At 57.7% G+C, this 20,277-nt stretch overlaps 1 protein-coding gene across 1 annotated transcript in view; it reads left to right on the top strand.

The window, feature by feature from the left end:
- NR5A1 (nuclear receptor subfamily 5, group A, member 1) overlaps positions 1 to 20,130 on the top strand; it is a 24,425-nt gene extending 4,295 nt beyond the window's left edge. The window contains exons 2-7 of the mRNA XM_008568018.1: positions 23 to 139; positions 242 to 383; positions 2,493 to 3,118; positions 10,025 to 10,144; positions 11,928 to 12,075; positions 18,440 to 20,130. Coding sequence (XP_008566240.1) covers positions 38 to 139; positions 242 to 383; positions 2,493 to 3,118; positions 10,025 to 10,144; positions 11,928 to 12,075; positions 18,440 to 18,687 — 1,386 coding nt within the window. The 5' untranslated portion in view covers positions 23 to 37 and the 3' untranslated portion in view covers positions 18,688 to 20,130. The remainder of the gene's footprint in view (positions 1 to 22; positions 140 to 241; positions 384 to 2,492; positions 3,119 to 10,024; positions 10,145 to 11,927; positions 12,076 to 18,439) is intronic.
- The last annotated feature ends 147 nt before the right edge of the window (positions 20,131 to 20,277 follow it).

Below are 20,277 nucleotides of genomic sequence, written 5' to 3'. Positions count from 1 at the left end.
TGACCCGCTCCTCCCTCTGCAGGCGGACGCCGCGGGCATGGACTATTCGTACGACGAGGACTTGGACGAACTGTGCCCCGTGTGCGGGGACAAGGTGTCGGGCTACCACTACGGGCTGCTCACGTGCGAGAGCTGCAAGGTGAACGGCGGGCGGGCGGCAGGGGTGAGGGGGGACCCCCGGGGGCCCTGCTGGGACCCCCGAGTGCACCGGGGCCTCCCGCGCTGACTCCCCTCTCCGCAGGGCTTCTTCAAGCGCACGGTGCAGAACAACAAGCACTACACGTGCACCGAGAGCCAGAGCTGCAAGATCGACAAGACACAGCGCAAGCGCTGTCCCTTCTGCCGCTTCCAGAAGTGCCTGACGGTGGGGATGCGCCTGGAAGGTGCGCGCCCGCGAGCCTCTACCCCTGACCTCTGAGGGCCCAAGGGGGTAGGGGGTGGCGCTGGGAGACCGGCTAAAGGGAGGGCACCACTGGCCTTCCTGAAGTTTCTGGGACCGGGTGATTGGCCCCCGCGTGGATTAGGGCCCAATCTCTGCAGCGCAGCAGGGAACTGGCACTGGTCGGGCCTAGGCCCTGGGAGGGGGTGCGTGCAGGACCCACCTGTGCTGGGCTGAGAAGTATCTGAAAGTGAAGCTCAAGGAGATAACTGTTTCCTCAGCCCCTGAGGGGGATCCCAGCACAGGGCAGAGCCTGGGCAGAGCTCCTCCCCTGCGTGGAGAGTCCCCCCGTCCCCCCCTCACTGATACCCACCACCAGCCAGAGCCCAGGCTTGCAATGCCTTCATTGGTGTTCAAGTCCCAGTGCCTCCTCTTACAGGCTGGGTGACATTGGACAAGTTCCTTAACCTCTTTAAGGAGCAGATTCTCCATCTGAAAAAAAATGGCTTTTATAGTAGTGCCTTCCTTCCTGCGTCAGTGTGAGGACTTAGTGTACGAAAAGCCTAAGGCACCTGGTACATAGTCACTGCTCAACGGGTTAGCTGTTGTTAGCATTATTATGGTGGTTATTATACTTTCTGTTATCTTTCCACCGGGACTGTCCAGCCCTACCCATCCAGCCCACCCATCTGTTTGTCCATCCATGCATCAGAAGGGTTCACTCATTCATTCACTCCATGGGTGAGATGCCTTTCCATCATTCCTTAGCCAGTCTCTGAGAGGGCTTGGGAGTGGGGAACAATTGCCCCCAGAGGACCCTGGCCCATCTTTGCCTCACCCCCACCCCCCACCTCTCAGTCCAAAAAGGAGGAAAGATGTTTTAGCAGGAAAAAGTGGAGCTCTTTAAGGGTGGACAGTTGTTGGCTTCCACCCCGCTGGCCCCAGCCGGGCTGTGCACTGAGCAGGCAGTTGTTGGCTGAAGTTTTCGGACAACACAGAAGTGGGTCTGAGAGCTGCAGACCACATGTCCTGCCACCTAGAGAAGGGACTCCTGGATGGAAGGGGAACACTCTGTCCTGTCTCCCCTGAGCCCACATCCCTAGCTCCAGGTCCTGAGGGGCCAGAAGAGATGGTTTCTGTAGGCAGCAGAAACCCCTGGTGCAGCCTGAGGGAGTGGAGCGGCGCTACTCCCCCTCAATGGCAAGAAGATTGGCTGTGGTGGCTTCTGAGCCACCATTCTGGCCGAGTGCCACCCTCTCTCTCCTGCTCGCTCCCTTCTCCCAGAGCCCAGAGTGGGGTCCTGTCTGAGCAGGGGCTGGGGCCACACTCCCGCTGCAGAGATGCACCTGTTGGGTCCAGCTAGTGACACATTCTTGGACAGGCGGAGGAACATCTGGTCAGCAAGAGAGGCCCCTCCCCCAGCACAGAGCCTCAAGCAGCCCTAAACTCAGCTTCAGATTTGAAGCCAATGAGGGAAGCTCGAATTGTTTTGCAACACAGGTTCAACAGAGTCAGGCTGTCAGTCAGTAAGCAATGGGACACTGAGGACTCAGCTGTGAACAAGGCTGACCAGGGCCCCCTCCCTCTCACCATCTCCTTGCTGAACCCTGTGCTAGGCACCCGAACCCAGAGCTGAACCGCAGCAGCTCTCAGCCCGGGGCACATGGCATGATACATTCAGCATGATCAGAGTGGGCAAGGGGCAGGATGTCTGGGACAAGGGCAGTAGAGTCTGCCTGGATGAATCCAGGAACGCTTCCTAGAGGTGGTAACATTGAGGCTGGGTGTTTAGCAAGCACAAAAGAAAGAAAAGCATTTGAGACAGGAATATCAAAGGCAGGGCAGAGGAGAAAGAATTGTCAAGCAGAGGAGCAGAGAGGTGAGCGAGGCGGAGTAGAAAGAACACAGGACCTTACGAAGGGTAACCTAGAAAGCTGAGCAGAGCCTTGAACGCCAGGCTTAAGAGGTTGACTTTGCCTATGGGCACTGGGAGCCACAAAAGGCTATTAAGCAGGGGAGTGACCCAGTCAGATCTGTTCAGGAAGGATCTGTGGTAGGGTGTACAGAAGGTGGCTTGGAGCGGGTAAGCCTGACCTTCTGCCCTTGCCCACAGCTGTGCGTGCTGACCGCATGCGAGGTGGCCGGAACAAGTTTGGGCCCATGTACAAGCGGGACCGAGCCCTGAAGCAGCAGAAGAAGGCACAGATTCGGGCCAATGGCTTCAAGCTGGAGACAGGCCCCCCAATGGGGGTGCCCCCGCCGCCCCCTCCCCCACCGGACTACATGCTGTCCCCTAGCCTGCACGCACCTGAGCCCAAGGGTCTGGCCTCTGGTCCCCCTGCTGGGCCACTGGGCGATTTTGGAAGTCCAGCACTGCCCATGGCCGTGCCCAGCACCCACGGGCCACTAGCCGGTTACCTCTACCCTGCCTTTCCTGGCCGTGCCATCAAGTCCGAGTACCCAGAGCCCTATGCCAGCCCCCCGCAGCCCGGGCTGCCCTACGGCTATGCAGAGCCCTTCTCCGGAGGGCCTGGAGTTCCTGAGCTCATCCTGCAGCTGCTGCAGCTGGAGCCGGACGAGGACCAGGTGCGGGCACGCATCGTGGGCTGCCTGCAGGACCCGGCCAAAGGCCGCCCCGACCAGCCCGCGCCCTTTGGCCTCCTGTGCAGAATGGCCGACCAGACCTTCATCTCCATCGTGGACTGGGCACGCAGGTGCATGGTCTTCAAGGAGCTGGAGGTGAGTCTCTCCTCCCACCTGGCTGGCCCCTCTTCTCGGCTACCCAAGCCTCAGCCTCAGTCACCCCTTGGGTGGGGTCATCCTGCACACTGGCTTCAGGCAGTGTCTGGGAGCAGGGAGGCCACAATGCGACATTAAGGAGCGTGTCTGGTCCCTCACAGCCTCCCCTTCTCCTCCATTTCTTGAGTCTCTCTCTCTCTCTCTCTCTCTCTCTCTCCCACAGCCTCTGCTTATTTGATCTTTGTCTGTCTCTGTCTCTGTCTCTGTTTCTGTCACCTCTCTCTCTCTGGCGAACTGTGTCTCTGCTTCTCTGTGTTTCTCCAGCCCCTTCAGTCTCTGGCTGTTTCTCCCCAGTTTGGGTCTCTGTAGACATTTCTCTCTTTCTCTGAGACCCTGGGCTTCCTTGAAAGACTAGCTAAGTCCTTAGAAGACTGTCTTGTCCCCCAAAGCCCCAGCCCAGTGTTGGGAAAGGAGTCCAGCTCATCCTGTCCTGCCATCAAGGGAGGCCACTGCCAATCCCCACCAGCCTCGAATGTCATAGATAGGGGTCTTAGTGTTTCAGAGCTTGGGATGTCTGTGGACCCTTCTCCTTCCCAGCCAAGGTGAAAGGTCTGACTGCCCCTGCATCTCCTGTGTGTCATGGTTGGTCCCGTGTATGTGTGTTTGAGGGGGAGGGGCTAGGTGGGTGGGTAGGTGGGGGCCTGCCACCGATCTTCTCAGGTGAAGCAACCTTCTTTACCACAGGGCCTTCTTTCCTCCTGGGTTGAGGTACCTGAGACTAAAGTAAGCAGGAAAGCAGCAGGAGAAACTGAGGCTAGACATAGGGAAGAACTTCCCAGTCATCCGTCAAGTGGTTTGAAGGGCTTGAGGCCTGGGAGCTACCCCTCTAGTGCCCTGGCTTTCTATGAGGCCTTCCCAGAGGCACCTCCACCTGGCCAAGGCCCATCCCTCCCTGGCCAGGGTATGGGCACTCTTTATCGCAAGCCTATCGGTGTTTGCCTTTCCCAGGACAGCCCCCCTGGCTGTGTTGGGGCTGGATGCAAACAGCAGGGCCTGTTGCCCTCCCTGCTGGGGCCACTGCAGCCTTGAGCAGCATTGTCAGTGCTGACGCCACTCAGGCCTGAGCTTCCTCCAGGAGCATGTGGCCGGATGGGCTGGGGGCAATGCTTGGCCTGGCTGGCATAGAGGGGGTATAAGGTGGGGTGTGGTCACTCTGAGCCCCAGGGGTTTCATGGGGCTGGGGGTTTGGGTTCTTTAGGGAGTCAAGAATTGGTGGCAATGGCTCCTGCTTGTACTGTGGAGGGCCTTTCACGGCCGAGGCCTAGGGATGTGCCATGAGTCATGGTGTGGGCCTCTCACCCCAGCACCCTCTCACCTTATGGAGGGGGCACAAGGCAGGGCCTTGAACATGCCCCCCGCCTTCTATTCATGGCTGGAGGCCCTGGTGGGGATGAGGATCTCAAGACCCTTGGGTTGGTTGCCAGCTTACCTCCAGAATTCCCATGAACCCACTGTGCAGAGGGGAGGAGGAGCAGAGCATTTGCAGCCTTCCAGAACCCTGGATCTAGGGGCAGGGCACTTCCTCTGGCTGCCTTCCTAGTCTCCCGGGGATTTTCACGCAGGATGGGAAGGGCTTTTGTCCCAGTTTTACTGAGTGTTTTTTCCTGCTTCTGGCTTCTCTGTGGTCCAAACCTTCCTGCTTCCCCTTCCCAGAGTCTCTGAATCAAGCCCAGGAATATGAACCATGGTCAGTATGCTCTGTAAAGGGGCCTTGCAGATAAGTACCAGCCCAGCCTTTAGAGCATCTCTTATCAGCCATGTGGAAGTTCTTTCTCACTGGCCCAGTGGGCCTTGGGCTGGTTGTTGGTTTGCAAAGCCCAGAGGTGAGGAGGCATAAAAGTGAGAAGGTCCTGAGTGACCCTGCTCTCCCTTTTGGCTGACCATCCAACTCCCCACCTCCAGGCAGGACACATTTTAGCAGACAGAAGAGGGGGCTCTCTGGCTCTGAGGGTTGGGCAGCCTTGGGCTGGACACGGGGGACATTGAAATGAATTGGAACCAGGAAGCTGCCAGGCTAGAGGAAAAGACAAACGTATACACAGGTAATGCCAATGCAGGGTGCCCAGGGCTTTGAGAGCAATGGAAAGGAGCAGAAGGAGCCCAGAGGGAAAGCAAACAGCTGTATGCAAGGAAGTCAGGGAGAGTTTCTTTGATCTGTGACTTTCCAGAGTAGTTAGAGAAGGTTAAGAGTGTTGCAGGCAGTGGGATCAGCATAGGCTAAGGTCCTGAAATGTGAACAGGCATCATGTGCTCAGGGAGTTCCAGGTGGTCCTATGCAGCAGGGCTGGAGAGGTGGGCAGGGTCAGAAGCAGAGCTTGGACCAGGAGTAGGTCCTTTGACGGTCTTTAATGGACACCTGCCAGGGCTGGCTGGGGCCCCACATACTGGGCCAGGGAGGGGCTCTCATCACACAGAGCCTGAGCTCTCCTCAGGGGCCCACTCAGCCCTCTATGATGCTGAGGACACCCTGTTGTTCAGGGGAAGGCCTGAGGTCTCAGCTGACCTGTCAGGGACGCTGGCAGCCTAGATGGCTCTGACTGGGATGCCCTCTTGAGGTTTTCCTCCTCTGTCCTCTTTCCCAGCTTGTATGGCTGTCCTTCTGTCTCTGTTTTTCCATCTCACACAGTCATAGCATATTAGACCTGACAGGGGCACAGAAGTTAATACCAAAGACCAGAATCAGAGAGGCCTGTGTTCAAGTTCCAGTTGTGCCGCTCACAGGCTGCGTCACTTTGGGCATTTTACTCCTCCGGGCCTCAGCTTCTTCATCTATAAAAGAGAGGAGTTTAAATAATAACCACCTCATAGGGTTGTTGTAAGGGTTTAGTGAGCTAGGACAGGTAAAAAATTCAGCACGGGGCCCGGCACACAGGAAGTTCAGGAACTAGGGACAGCAGTGACCTTCCTCGCTGTTCCTCTCTGCTGCTACACCCTTTAACCTGTTCTTGCAGGTTGTGTACAGGCCTCTCCGGGAAGAGTGTGGGGAAAGATACATTGTATCCATGCTCCTCTGAGCATGGGACAAGATGCTCAGTTCTGGGACAAGATGGGGGCCCACTTTGCCCTGAGTTTATCAAGCAACTTCTTACCTATGAGGAAGCAGAAACTCGACTTTACCTGCTGCTCAGTGGGGAGCAGCGTCCAGAGCCCAGGCAGTCAGCCTCTCCGGACATTTACCATGAAGGACAGGCTGGGAGGATGTGAGATAGGAATTGGGGAGGGGAGGTAGGGGGCAAGAGTGCCTAATGACCCATCTTGACACCAGTTCACCCTCAATGTGCAGCTCTGAGGCCCTGATTGGCAACAGATTGAACTGCCCAGATATATGGTTTCATTTAAGTGACAGTAATACTGTCACTCCTGGGCTGACAAATGATGGCCCACTGACCACTCGGCCGGGAGAGTGCTGTGGCCAGCCCGTGGTGTGTCAGCCACCAGAGAATTACAGAGCCCGCTGGCCTTCGGCCGCCAGACTGATCAGACCCCAGGGGGCTCCTGAGGGGGGCCTGCTGGGAGGGAGGTTAGCTCGTCACCCATAAATACCCCGTCTCCGAGGCAGGCTGCAAAGTGTCAAGGTTCCAGGAAGATTTGTGGTCGTCCGGCAGGAGGCGGGGGCAGCTGGTGGGCCAAGCAAACAGGCCAGGCTGGTGAGGGACCTCAGGACTGGGGCTGCAAATGTCCTTGTTCCCAAGGTGGCAGGGAGGCCGAGGGTAGAGGAGGATGAATCTTTAGCTTCGGGAGAAACCGTTGGAAGGTGAAAACCACACTCGTTGGCTGAGTGAGCCTCTTAGCCACCTGCTTTCTCATGGAGAGAGGCTGGCAGCTATGGCCCTCTGGTTTTCTTTTAAATAAAAAGAGGTGTGTGTGTGCGCGTGTGCACTCATCTGTGTGGGGAGTGTTTTGGAGTCTGGTGTCTTTATGTGTGCATCTGTCCATCCAGCGGAAGAAGTGAATACAAAGTCTAGCAGGAAAGTTTGCCTGGCCAGAGGGTAGGTGGGAGCCCGGGCTGGGGCAGCATGCCTGGGACGGCCAAAAATGGGTCTGCAGAACCCTTTGCAACTGATAACGTGTGTTCATACGTTTTCTCTAACTGAAGGAGGAAGGAATAATGTTTTGCATTTCGCAGAACAGGAAATTAGGGCAGAGGAGGACACAGGGCTGGATTGGGACTTGAATGCAGGGCACAGGGTGCCAAAGCTTTAGCCACCAAATTGCATCTCTCTGCCACCCCTATCAGCCCCACTGGCAGGGCTGCCCCCACTCCCAGGGTCTAGGGTCTGGGTACAGAGTCTGCTCCCAGGGCTGGGCCAGCCAGGTCATTGTGACCCCTTCGGCTTTCTGCCCGAAGCTCAGCCTGCTTATCTCCTAATTTTCCCCCATTATCTCTTCTCTTCTACCTCCCCACCCCCCTGTTCCTTCAATCTGGGCACAAGGGTGTCTGCTCCTGCGAGCCCGCGATAGGTGGGGGGCAGAGCCCAGCCCTGTACATCCTCCTCCCTCCCCCTCTGCCTCCATCTGGGTCACCCAAGGTGAGCCTGAGCTTTCTTTCTGCCAGTGTGACTGGGAGCCACCCACCTGGGCTGCAGGCAGTTCCCAGGGCCCCTAGAAGATGGGCCCTGCAGGGAGCATCTGGGCAGAGCCTCCATTTCCTTATCTATGATATGGGCAGAGTGTCAGCAGGGCAGGGTGAGACGTCCTTAGCTGTGCTGGGCACCGTGCCTGGCAGTAGGTGCCCACGGAGCCTTGCCTCCCTCCTTGGAAACTGTGGTGGGGAGGCGCCTGCCCCTGCCCTGGTGGCTCCACGGGGGCTGGCCACTTCCTGGGGAGAGAGAGATAAGACTTTGTGGCTTGTGCCCTGCCCAGCTCTCGGCCTCTCCCAGACCCTCCCGTCCAGGCTAGTCAGTGCTGAGCCTGGGGTCCCTGCGGCTGGGTTTCTGTCCTGACAGTCATGGGCTCCAGGAAGAATGTTCTGCCAGGCGGAGGATGGAGAGGTGTGGGCTCCTGACCCCGAGATGAGGTGGGGAAAAAGGACCGAGGCTCAGAGGAAGGGGGACGTGCCTCAGAGTGGGACAGACGCAGACTTTCCCTCTTACTGTCCTGCAGTGTGGGCAGTAAGGGAGGGGCAGGCCAGGCCTGGAGGGGCCCGTCTGCGTCTGTGTTCACTTTCCTTTTTCTCTCCCTCTATCTGCCTGAGGACAGAGACCACAGGGATGCCCCCAGCAGAGGAGGGAGGGGCTCTGACTCTCAAAAACAGAGCTGTGGTTAGTCCTGGGCCCGTTCCCCTCAGGCTGGGGGCTGCCTCCACGCTTCTGGTCTCTGGGTCGGAGGTGATTTCTCTGGGCTCTCTGTGCACGTCTTGGGGAGCACATATTTGTTCACCCACCACTCGCTCAGCCCCTTCTGGGGGCTCAGAGATGAGGTGGACACCGGTCTTTCCTTTGCAGATCACACAGGTACCGGGAAGACAGGGGCATGATTTGGTGCTGTCAGAGGTGGCAGATTCCATGTCCAGAGGGTGGTGAGGGCACCGAGGAAGGCAGAGGGATCAGGGAGGGCTTCATGCAGGAGGGAATGAGACTGTGAACTCCTGGATGGCAAGGGGGGCAGGGGAGGTCTTCCACACCTAGCCGTAAGAGCATGGATCTGGACTCAGACGGAGCTGTGTGACCTTGGGCAAGTTGCCTGACCTCTCTGTGCTCAGTTTCTTCCCTCCATAATGTGAGTAACCACTGTACCAACCTCATAGGGTTGTGGGGCTGCAGTGCAATGACTGTCACCTGTCATGGTTTGCATTCACTGCAGGGCATGGCCCAGGAAGTTGCCTGGGAAGTATCTGTTGGGTAGTTGGTGGCTGGCTGATGAGCCACAGATGCTGAGACGGACTGGAGTCTGTGTCATGTCTTTCTAGAATGACCTGCAGTGCCCAGTGCAGTTCTGAACACCCAGAAGGGCTCAGTTTGTCACTGTGAGATTGTGGGCTAGGAATGCCCACCATGGCCCTGGCTTGGTCTGCCTTTGTGTGATACTGGGAGAGTCCCTCGCCCTCTCTGGGTGGCATCTAAATCTGAAGACAGGGCTTTGGGCCAGGGGATCCCTGGCTCTGGCTTTCCACAGTTGAGTCCCATTTGCCATGGTCAAAAGCATCCCCCCTTACCATGCCACAGTGATCCCCCAGGTCGAAGGACACCCTGGCCCCTGACTGTAGCCTGGGTATTCAGAATCTGCCCCTTGCGCCTGCTCTGTTCATGCTTCAGGCCTCAGGCCATTGTGGTCTGCCCGCTCCTTCCCTGGGCCTGACTACAGGCCGGCAGGCCCTCCTGTCTTCTCATGAGCCTGAATGCAGTGCTGGAGGCCCAGGGGAGCCCTCTCATTCCTCCCCAGGGCTCCTTTTTGAGCAGCTGAGGCTGCCCGAGGTGTGACCACAGGCCAGATGGGCACGATGTTAAAATTAATCATAATCTGGCCTTGCACTTGAAGGAGAACTCACAGAGCCCTTCGTGGACACCATTCACTGACATTTACTGAGTGCTTAATGGCTGTGAGCCCATCTTCTAAGCACAGTACTTTGCCCACTTCACAGATGAGAAAACTGAGGCACGGAAAAGGTATGGAACTTGCATAAGGTCATGCAGCTTGTAAGAGGCAGAGCTCACGTGCCCCTGTTGGACCCTCTCTTGCCAGACCCCTGCCATGCTTAGATGAAGAAGAACGATGGGCGGACGGGCACAGAGGGGTTAAGTGGCTTGCCCGGGTCCCACACACAGTGGAGTCTCTGAACTGAGAGTTGGGAGGAGGAGGGGTGAGAGGAAGGTCCCCAGCTGGGCCCCACGTGCCTCTTCCTTCCAGGTGGCTGACCAGATGACCCTGCTGCAGAACTGCTGGAGCGAGCTGCTGGTGTTTGATCACATCTACCGCCAGATCCAACATGGCAAGGAGGGCAGCATCCTGCTGGTCACTGGGCAGGAGGTGACCGACTCTATTGTGTCCTGCCCCCACCACTGTCCCATGATCTTCCAGAATTCTGGGCCCAGAAGGGGTCCCAGGCCTCTCCAGGGCTGGCCGTGGTCACCCTGAACATCAGCCCTTCCTCCAAGTTTATGGGACACCCGCTGGCCCTACCTCTCTGTGACCAGCCCTGGCCATGGCCTTGAGAGGAGTCAGCCCCTGGGAGCCCTGCTCTGGGTGTGTGGGGACGTTTGGGGGGCTCTTGGAGGAGGAGACCTGGCCCTGGGTCTTGAAAGAATAAATTGGAGTTGTTCAGATAGTGAAAGATGGTGGAGGGACAGTCCCCACTCACCACAGGTGGGGGGATAGCGGTGGCAAAGGCTCAGGGAGGGGCGTGTGGGGGTTGGGATGAGGTGAGAGATGAGGCTGGAAGGGTTGCTAGGGGCTGGGTTAGTGGGCAAGACCTCGCAGGCCCTGAATTCTGAACAGGTGAATGAGTGAATGAATAAGCAGAGGGCCCCAAAGAGCTCACGGTCAGAATTGGGGCGCCCCTTAGAAAAGGGAATTAGGAATGACAGGGATGGAAGCCAGGGAATAGGGACTTCTGGAAGGGAACAGGGGAACCACGGGTGAGGTTTAAGTTCAGGAGGGACGTGGCCAGGTATCTACAGGAAGCATGTGGAGGGGGTGGGGACGCATTCCAGGAGGAGGACCCCCAGTGGGATGAGGAATGGAGGAAAGAGATGCGAGGAGGGAGAAGGGAAGGGAGGCCAGTGCCCAGGGTCTGGCCTGGTGGTGGGAGTATCATGCCTGGGTGGGGACATAAGAGGCACCATGGGCTCTGCACGTCCTGAGGGTGGGGTCAGAGGCTGAGGCTCTGTGTCCCACCCTGACCCCAGACCTCTGTCCTTATCCTCAGTTCTCATCCTGGTGTCTCAAGCCATCGGGGGCAGGGGACAGGGAATGCTGGTCTCTAAAGGGTGACTTTGGGGCTACCTGTGAGCGCAAATGCAGGGAATCTGAGGTGTGAGTGTCAACACTCAGGCCGAAGTCTCTGTGGCCAGGGGCATGTCCTCTGTGTGCGTACACACGCCTGTATTGTACTGTACAGATGTCTGCACACACGTAGGTGTGCAAGTGTGGCTATCTGCCTGTCACCACATAAATGTGAGCCGTCCAAGGGCGCGTGTGTGCACCTGTGTGTGAGCCTCACTGCAGGAGGGGATGAGCAGCCCTGTATGTTCCTGCACGTGTGGAAATGTGAGCTGAGCTGTGGCCGGCGTCTGCGTGTGAGCGGGTGGGGCACTGGGGAGACATGTGGATGTGTCCCTACCTCCCTGCCCCTGCCCCACACCCAGGACGACGTAGTACTCACAGCGGGCGGCTGCACAAAAGCCGTTTGTGCCACTGGGCCTGGCGGCGGCTCTTTGTGCGTGAAGGACCCTTCAGTTCTCTCACTGCACCCACCCGCCTGGTGTGCGCTCTGCTGCCGTGTCGAGGCGGACAGGCAGGCTGTGGGTGCCGTCAGCTCTGGCCTGGCAGGCCGAGGGGAGCCGGGAAGGTTGGGCCCCAAATAGTGGTGGGCCTGGGAGGGTTCCAGGGCCCTGAGGAGCTGCTGCTATCCCATCCTGGCTCAGCTCCAAGGCTGGGTGCACCTGACCCCCAGCCCATCTGACCCCCTCTATAACTGGCACCTCCCATCCATGCCCTCTTCCCCATTGTCCCTGATCAGAGCCTCCTGCCCGTGCCCTTTGGCCTGAGCCCCTCCCCTGCCACCCTGACCCGTGCCCTCTGACCCGCCCAGGTGGAGCTGACCACGGTGGCTGCCCAGGCGGGCTCCCTGCTGCACGGCCTGGTGCTGCGGGCGCAGGAGCTGGTGCTGCAGCTCCACGCGCTGCAGCTGGACCGCCAGGAGTTTGTCTGCCTCAAGTTCCTCATCCTCTTCAGCCTTGGTGAGTGCAGCTTGAGGGGGGTCTCGGCCTGGGCCAGCAGCAAGGGGAGCCGAGAGGCCAAGATAGGGCCTCAGTGGGGGCACCGGCCCCTCCCTCAGTGACTAAACACGTGAGAGCACCTGGGCCTAGCTCTTAAAATGCAGGCTGTTTCCCCTCTGGACCTCAGTTTCTCTGTTTGGAAGTGCAGAGGGCCAAGGTAATGTCTAAGACTTGCCCTTCATGGGACGAGGACCTCTTCTGAGAATCTGGTAAATTCCTGGCTCGCCTCCCTAGGAAAGTGCCCACGCCACCTGCAGAAAATGCCACGTGAGTTTAGGACTTCCTGTTCCCCGGCTCCCATCCTGGGGTCCCTGTTTTTCCTAGTTCTCTGATCTCGGGGGGCCCATATTCTGACTCTGAGCTTTTTGGGCCCCAGACCCTTTTGCCTGTTCATTAATTTGTTTATTCATTCATTTTACAAACATTTGCTGAGCATCTGCACTGTGTAAGACACAGGAGATATAGCAGTGAACAAAAACCCCTGCCCTCATGGAGGTGACCTTCTCTGGGGGACAGAGACAATAGCAGAATATAGTTAATAAAATGTATAGATTAGTGAAGTGATTAGTAAAATGTATAGCCAGGAAGACTGTAGTAAGTGCTAAGGAGGAAGAGAAAGCAGAGAAGGGGCAGAGGGGCCAGCCCAGCCCTTTCCCCAGGGGTCTGACTCGCCCTCCCACTTCCCTCCTGAGCCCAGCCCAGCCTGTGCCACTGCAGTCTCAACTCTGCCCCTCCCCAGCTGATGACGTGCTCATCTCCTGGGCTCCAACCCTCCCTTCCAGCACCTCTAGGGAAGGATTCCTCCACCCAACAAACGCCTGCTCATCCTCCAAGGCCCTGCTCAGCTGTCCCTCTTCCAGGAAGCCTTCCAAGCAGAGCCCCTGCTCCCCACCCTGGGTGCCCTGTGCCGCACCCATCTCTGTCCCAGCCCTAACCTCTCCCAGACGGGGAGCTACTGGAATGAAGGAGCACCTCTGTGTGCACAGCATCGGTGGGCACAGGGGGAGCACTGGCCATGGCGTGTCAGGAAGGAAGACCTGGATTCTAAACTTGGTCTCTCTCTCTGGCTTTGTCCCCTTGAGGAAGTCACCCCTCTCTCTGGGCCTCCATTTCCCCATCTGTAAAATGACCATCATAATAATCCTTCACTGGCTACAAGGGTTTAATGAGAGAATTCCTCAAAGTGCTCAGTGCTTGACCTGACCCCACAGAAGTGTGCATCAGTATCGTTTTTTATCATAATCTTCATTATTAAGTTCATGAGCAAATGAACGAGTTAATGAAGTGAATGAGTGAAGCGGGTCACAGTCTCCATCTTTATCACATGCTGTGTGTCTGGCACAGCACCTTATCTTTGGGCACAGGGACATGGATCTGGCTGAGGTGGGTGCAGGAAGCCAGAAATCTAGTGAGGTTGGGGCTGCCAGGTGAGGCAGAGGCGGTGGCTCGGGCACCGGGGTCTCCCTGAGCTGATGATGCGAGAGCAGCAAGAGAGGCTGGCAGGCTCTGCGTTGAGAGGAGCCCAGGCAGTCCAGGGACGAGGGCTGGGCTGGAGAGAAGAAACCCACGTCACCTGGGATGTCAGGGAAGCCTTCCTGGAGTGGGGCCTTTAGCTGGGCCTTGCTGTATGAGTAGGAGTGTTCTGGGGGGAACAAAACAAGCAGCATTAAAGGCATTCCAGACTAAGGAAGCCCCTTGTGTAAAGTGATGAGGATTCCTGAAAGTTCGGTGTGGCTGTAGGGGGCGGGAGGGGATGGAGAGGAAGCTGGCCAGGTGTGCAGGGGCTGAGCTGTGCAAGGCCTTGAGTGCCAGGCCAAGTACCTTGAACCTTCCCTAGGGAAGATTTTAAGCAGGGAGTAACATGATCACATTTGTATTTTATCAAGGCCCTTCCAACCGCAGCATGGGAAAAGGGTGGCAGGCGGGCAGCCCCGAGCCCTGGGAGAGGACAGACCTGGGGCTGGGGTGAAGAGGACAACCCTAGCACAGACCTGGGGCTGGGGCGAAGAGGACAACCCTAGTGTTTGGAACGGAGGGCTCCTCCCATGATCCCACCCAGATCACCAGGGCTGGGGCCTCCAGGGTAACTGGGACCCGGAGCAGGACTGCCACTTGCCCGTAGACCTCCAGCTGGCATGCTGGGCGTCGCTCTCGGGGGCAGCCTGAACTCGGGTGATGACTGTACCCCCACCCTGCCCCCCGCCCCCCGGGGCCTCCTTCTCGCCTGCCTCCGCATAAGGGTGCCATTTGGCGTCTAAATAGCTGTCTCGGGAGGGCGCGGAGGCAGGTAAGGAGGTTTAATTAAAATTAGTGCCTCTCTCCTGGCAATCACGGTGTTTATGAAGATGGGCCTGGCTGGCATTGTTCCGCCGAGGACTTAATCGGAGCTTAATGGATTGACCTAACATTCGATTTCCTGACTTCCATTGAGGCGGCAGCAGCAGCATTCCCTTAAGCGTTTGCAATTTACCCACTGCTCTGCGCCAACAAAAGGCGGCCTGAATAGCAGCCCCACTCGAGGGGCCATTGTGCGCGGGGGCGCCTGCCTGAGTCACCGCTATTGGGACAACATTCTTTATGCCTCGCTGGAATGAAAGGATTATTCAAATATTCAATTAAACCGTGAAAAGGGGGCTTTTCTGAGAACCTGGGGGCCCCCAGCTCCGTGGAACTAGCGGGCTGCTCTCCGAGGCGGGGGTGGCATCTCGCAGCCCCCTCCCACCTCCCAGCTCCAGGATTGCTGGGAGCTGAGCAGGCTTGGGCGGCGCTGGCCCATCCACACCCTGCAGGTGCTCAGGGCCAAGAGCTGGGCACACAGATTAGGTTCAGTTCTTGGCCAGCTGGTGAGGCAGAGATGAACTTGTCTCCATTTTGCAGATGACTGGAAACTGAGGCTCAGAGAGGGGAAAGTGACTTGCCCAAGATCACCCGGCTGGTTGTAGAGTTGTGATCTGAACCCTGACACATTAAGGGGGTGTCTCCTGGTTTGTCTGACCCCTGTTCTCGTGTCTGATGGAAGAAGGGCATGGGGTCCAGAGTAGCCTCTCTGGGGTAAATCCGGACCCCAGGGGCAGGGGCCCATGGGCTAGACTCCTGGATTGAATGGAACGTAAAGTTATGTCTAATCCTCCATGAACCAGTGTCCAAACTTGACCCAGCTCCCTGGCCAGTGCTACCCAGCCCTGCTTGCCCACGATGGGAGGCTTGGACTTCGGAGTCAGAGAGACCTGGGTTTGAATCCAGATTCTGGTATCTTTTGTGTGCCTCAGGCATGCCCTGACTCCCTACACCTAGGGGATGCCCTCCCCTCCCTGTCTGGATGTCTGTGGGGATTCACTGAGCTGGGTGCAAGGTGCCTGGCAGGTGCCCAGGAAACTGGGTGCAGACTCTTGGACTGTAGACACTGGGGTTCAAGCGGTTGTTGTGTTTCCCTCCCCCAGCCCTGTGGCTGACCTCATGGGGGCAGTGGGGGTCTCCAGCCTGCTGAGAGCTGAGAGACCATAGAACTGCTGGTGGGTGTGGGGGTTGGCCCTGAAACCTGTCCTTGTTCGGCACCCCCATCCCCCGCACTCCACCCCGTCGTCCCTGGCGCGGTGCTGCTGAGAACAGTAAATCCTGGTAAAGCCGAGGCCCTGATGCTCTCTAGACCCCTCCTACCCCTGCCCCTACTGCAGCGTCCTAGCTGGTCCTCCCCCATTCCAGCTGTTTCCTTTAGGTCCCTTTACTGCTGTGTGACCTTGAGCTGGTCCCTAGCCTTCTCTGGATCCCCAGCCTCATATTGCATATTGCCAGAAGACAGTGTCAGGAGAATTTGCCCAACCCTGGGGATGGTGGAAGGTAAGGTCAGACGGTACAGGATTGGGTTGGAAACAGGTTGGGATAGGGATAGGACCAGTAGGCACCTCTTGTGCCCAGGAAACCAGCTGGGTGAGGTGACTACCTATGACCTTGGAGAGTGTCTGGAGCAGTCCAGTCTAGGGAGAAAGGCTGCTACGTACAGTTGGGCAGGCCGTTCACTGCACCAGGTCTCCTAGGCAGGGAAGGAGTGGGGGCTGTGTCTCTGTGGACAAGGGGGAAACTTCTTTCTAATTGGCACAAAGGTGCTTCATGGGATGGTGGGGATCCTGAGGGGTGAGGACGAAAATGACCGTGGCTCATTTACTGGGGGAGGGGGAGGGGCCAGAGGTGGGAGCAGAGGATTGAGACCAGATTGTGCCATACGCCCCGGGCCCAGCTCGGCTTTCCCTAAATCCAACTCTGGACAACACAGGCCTCAGCGGGCGCGCTGGGGGCGGCTGGGGATCAGGGTTGCCAGGAGCATGAAGCTCTCCTGGCGCAGTGGGTGTTAAGAGGGATTAGAGGGGCCCAGGGCTGCACATGCTGGCTCTGGACACCCCCACAGCAGCAGGGCTGGGGTGATGGCGGCAGAAGGAAGTGGATGGACCACCATTTTCTGAACTATTGGATGCCCCATCCCAGGCAAGGTTGGGTTAGGATTCGGGCATTGGGGACTGGTTCTGTGGATTCCTGTCCCTAGATACCCTGAGCCCCTGGGCAGGGCACCAGGTGGAGGTGATGCTCAGGAGCTGAAAGAGGACCTGGGTGATGAGAAACTGAGCCAGGATCTCCCCTGCACCCCTCCCAGCCCCTGCATAGAGGAGGAGGCCTCTCAAGTCAGGGCGGGACAGGGACTCACCCACAGGGCCACTGCTCCTGTGTGATGACTGGGATTTGGACTCCCATCTGTCTCGCCCCAAAGACATTTTATTTCTTGTCCCTTCACTGGCCCTCGGGTGTGGGGATGTGTGACTCACACCCCTCTGTTCGTGGCCCCAGCGGTCACCGGTCCACACGGGGCCGACCTCCCCTCCCTGCCACCGACCCGTCCCTTCTCGTCTAACGCGGTCCTTGTTTGTCCCTGTTCTTTTTTTTCTTTCCTTCTTGTCTCTTTTTTTGTGACCGGCAACGGATTGCAACCCTCAGTGTCGCGCCTGTACCGGACCGGGACCGGCAACGGGATTGCAACCCTTGGTGTTGCCCCCACACCTCGCTCAGCCAGTGAGCGGGAACCGGTCTGTATGTGGGATCCGAACCCTCGGCGGGAGTGCTGCTGCGCTTCCCAAGCGGCGCACTGTAGCAGTGCGCCACCGGGCCGGCCCTGTCCCTGTTCTTCTGTAATGTCTGCCTTGTGTAGGAGCATCTTAATTCATGTAAGTGGCTTTGCCTTATTGATCTCCTGGATCCCCCTTGTTTGGTTTTTGTTTCCCACGCAGCCCCATGCTTTTAAAAACCCGTCCCTTTGCTCCGAGTGGTGCCTGCTCCATTACTTCTGTCCACGGCACCCACCTCCTCGCCACCACGGATACTGCTGTAGAGAACATCCCTGTCCCCCACAGCCCCACGAGAGGACTTCCACAGGGTGCTGGCGTCTCCTTATTGGTCACAGGGTAGACCAAGAGTGCTCGGCGTTCTCAGAATGTGGCCGCCAGCCGTCACACCTCTCTGGGCAGGGTCCTTCCACTCACAGTGCACCTCTCTGATCATGGTGGGGATGGGGTGACACTGTGACTGTGGCAAGGTGGTGATGCTGATGGTGAGGGCCCTGGGGATGGTGGTGACAGGGTGGTTTTGACCATGGCGATGGGGCTGGTGCTGGCTATGGCGGCAGTGGTGTCTACAGTGGCCCTGGTGCAGGTAGGGGCAATCGTGACAACTACCCGGCTGTGCTTCTGATGTGCCAGACACAATTCTAACCACTGTCCATGTGTCAGCTCCTACATGCTCATGACATCTCATGCGGTAGTTATGAGTGTCACTCCTACTTTGCAGATGAGGAAATTGAACCTGGTGAGGTTGGTGATGGTCTTGGTGGCTAATGGTGTTCACTATGACCATGGCGAGGATGACAGTGGCAGTAATGATGGTGACAGGTGGCTGTGGTTGGGTGGTTGATGGTGTTTGTGATAACCACAGAGATATTGGTGTTGGTGACTGCTGCTGATGGTGGCGTTCAACTGTGATGATGATAGTGGTGATGGGATGGCCGTGGCCGGGTTGTTGATGGCAGCAGTGGCCACATTTGTGAAAAACACAGGGGCGTCGGTGCTGGTGATTGATGATGGTGGTGGTGTTTGTCAACCATGGTGATGGCAATGGTGACGGCAGCAATAGGGTGGTGATGAGATTACGGTTGTGTGGTTGGTGGTGGCAATGCCCGTGTCTTTGGTGAGCATAGGGAAGTTGATGTTGGTGATGCCAACGACAGTGTTGGCCCAGTCCTGAGGGTAGTGGTGACAGGATGGTGACCGAGCCCCTCCCTTTACAGATGTGAAGTTCCTGAATAACCACAGCCTGGTGAAGGACGCTCAAGAGAAAGCCAACGCTGCCCTGCTTGATTACACCCTGTGCCACTACCCGCATTGCGGGGACAAGTTCCAGCAGCTGCTGCTGTGCCTGGTGGAGGTGCGGGCCCTGAGCATGCAGGCCAAGGAATACCTGTACCACAAGCACCTGGGCAACGAGATGCCCCGCAACAACCTGCTCATTGAGATGCTACAAGCCAAGCAGACTTGAGCCTGGGCCAGCTGGGCCAGGGCTGGGGCCGGGGGAGGGGCTGCAGCCACCCTGCGGCCCTCCAGATGGTTTACTTTATTATGCCAACCCAGGAGCCCTGTCCTGCAGGCCCCTGCCCCTGAGCTCGGAAGCTGTGTGTCTGGGAAGGTGGGTGAGGCTGGGCAGGGCCTGGCTGAGGTGGGGTGGCCCCCACTGGCCACTGGCACTTGCCTGCCACTCAGAGCGCCCCAAGGAGGCGGCTGCTAACCACCCCTCCCTCCCCCTGCTCCCAGCTGTCTGTCCTGGGGTCTGAAGCACAGGTCCGGGGAGGAAGTTCGGGATTCCCTGGTGGGCCTCGGTGTCCCTTGGGCCAGATGTCATCCCTTCCCCCTCTCCTGGAAACAGAGGCAAGGAGAAGTTGAGCGGGCATCGGCTGGGGGAGAAGAGAAGGTCTCCAGAACTCCCCCATGGGGACCCGGAAATCCTCTGTTTAGTAAACTAGTGATAACTGAGCTTGCTATATTGGGCAGGGGCTGTTGGGCCCTAGAGGACACTTGGACACCGGTTGGGACAAAGGACCTCCTCCCTTGCCCTTCTACCCCATCTGACTTCTGCAGGGAGAACTTTGATACATGATCTGAAAAGAATTTTGCTACAATCATCTTTACATCCCTCTCCCACCAGAGGAGGAGTTTGGTACAATCAGCCTTCTAGCCCCACCCGCAGTTGCCCGGGCAGGTATTTATCTGCAAGGTTATAGTCAAGAGGTGTGTTTGTTTTCCCCTTTTGTTTGTTTTTCAATCTCCTAGACTCTCCTTGAAAGGCGTGTATGGTGGAGGGCAGAGGACAGATTTGAGAATTGAGGCTGAGATTTGGGGATTGGCGCCACGTACAGCCCATGGTTTCTCACTGGACACTCTCACACCAAGTGCCCCGTGGGTGGTGCTGGCTCATTATTTCTGAGCCCCAATCCAGAAAAGAGCTGTTGCTTGTCCTCTACCCCCCCAGATGAACAGCAGCCTACCCTGTGGGGCTCAGAGTCGCTGTGCGTGGGAATATGGTGAACTTGGGAGGGCACACAAGGGTCCTTCCTTTATTGGGTCCCTTGCTGCAAACCTTTGATGCTGGGCCTCAGCTCCTGGCCTCTTGCCCTGTGTCCCGTAAACCACTCTCGAGGGTCAGGCACTAGGGGGAGGCCTCAGCTGTCTTCTGTCCCCGGCTGGACATCCACTATGTCCTGCTTTCACATGGCTATTGCCGCTTGTGCTGAGCTGCCTCGCTGGAGGAAACTAGGCACCCCTGCCCCCCTGCCTTCCATTGCCCTGTCTCAGTCCCCACCTCTGCCCCCTGAAACGTGCGCCCCTGCCAAGGCTGGAGACCCACAGCCCCGAAACGAGAAGTGCCCTTAAGAATCTCCCCAGCCCCCACAGCCCTGGAATAAATTTTGCAATTAGTTTCCAGCTACCTTTGCCTACTACATTCTGGGGCCAAAGAACCGCCTGGGTGGGTTTGGGGTGTCTAGGGTGGGACAATGCTCTGACTGGGGCAGAGATGACATGAAGACGGCCTCTGATTCAAAGGATGGGGAGGCAGGGGGGGGGGTCTGGGGGC

This window comes from Galeopterus variegatus, unplaced genomic scaffold (genome assembly GCF_000696425.1).
Source record: "Galeopterus variegatus unplaced genomic scaffold, G_variegatus-3.0.2 Scaffold367, whole genome shotgun sequence".
Taxonomy (NCBI): Eukaryota; Metazoa; Chordata; class Mammalia; order Dermoptera; family Cynocephalidae; genus Galeopterus; species Galeopterus variegatus.
Note: the sequence above shows the minus strand (reverse complement) of the source record. Positions and strands in the feature narration are given on the sequence as shown.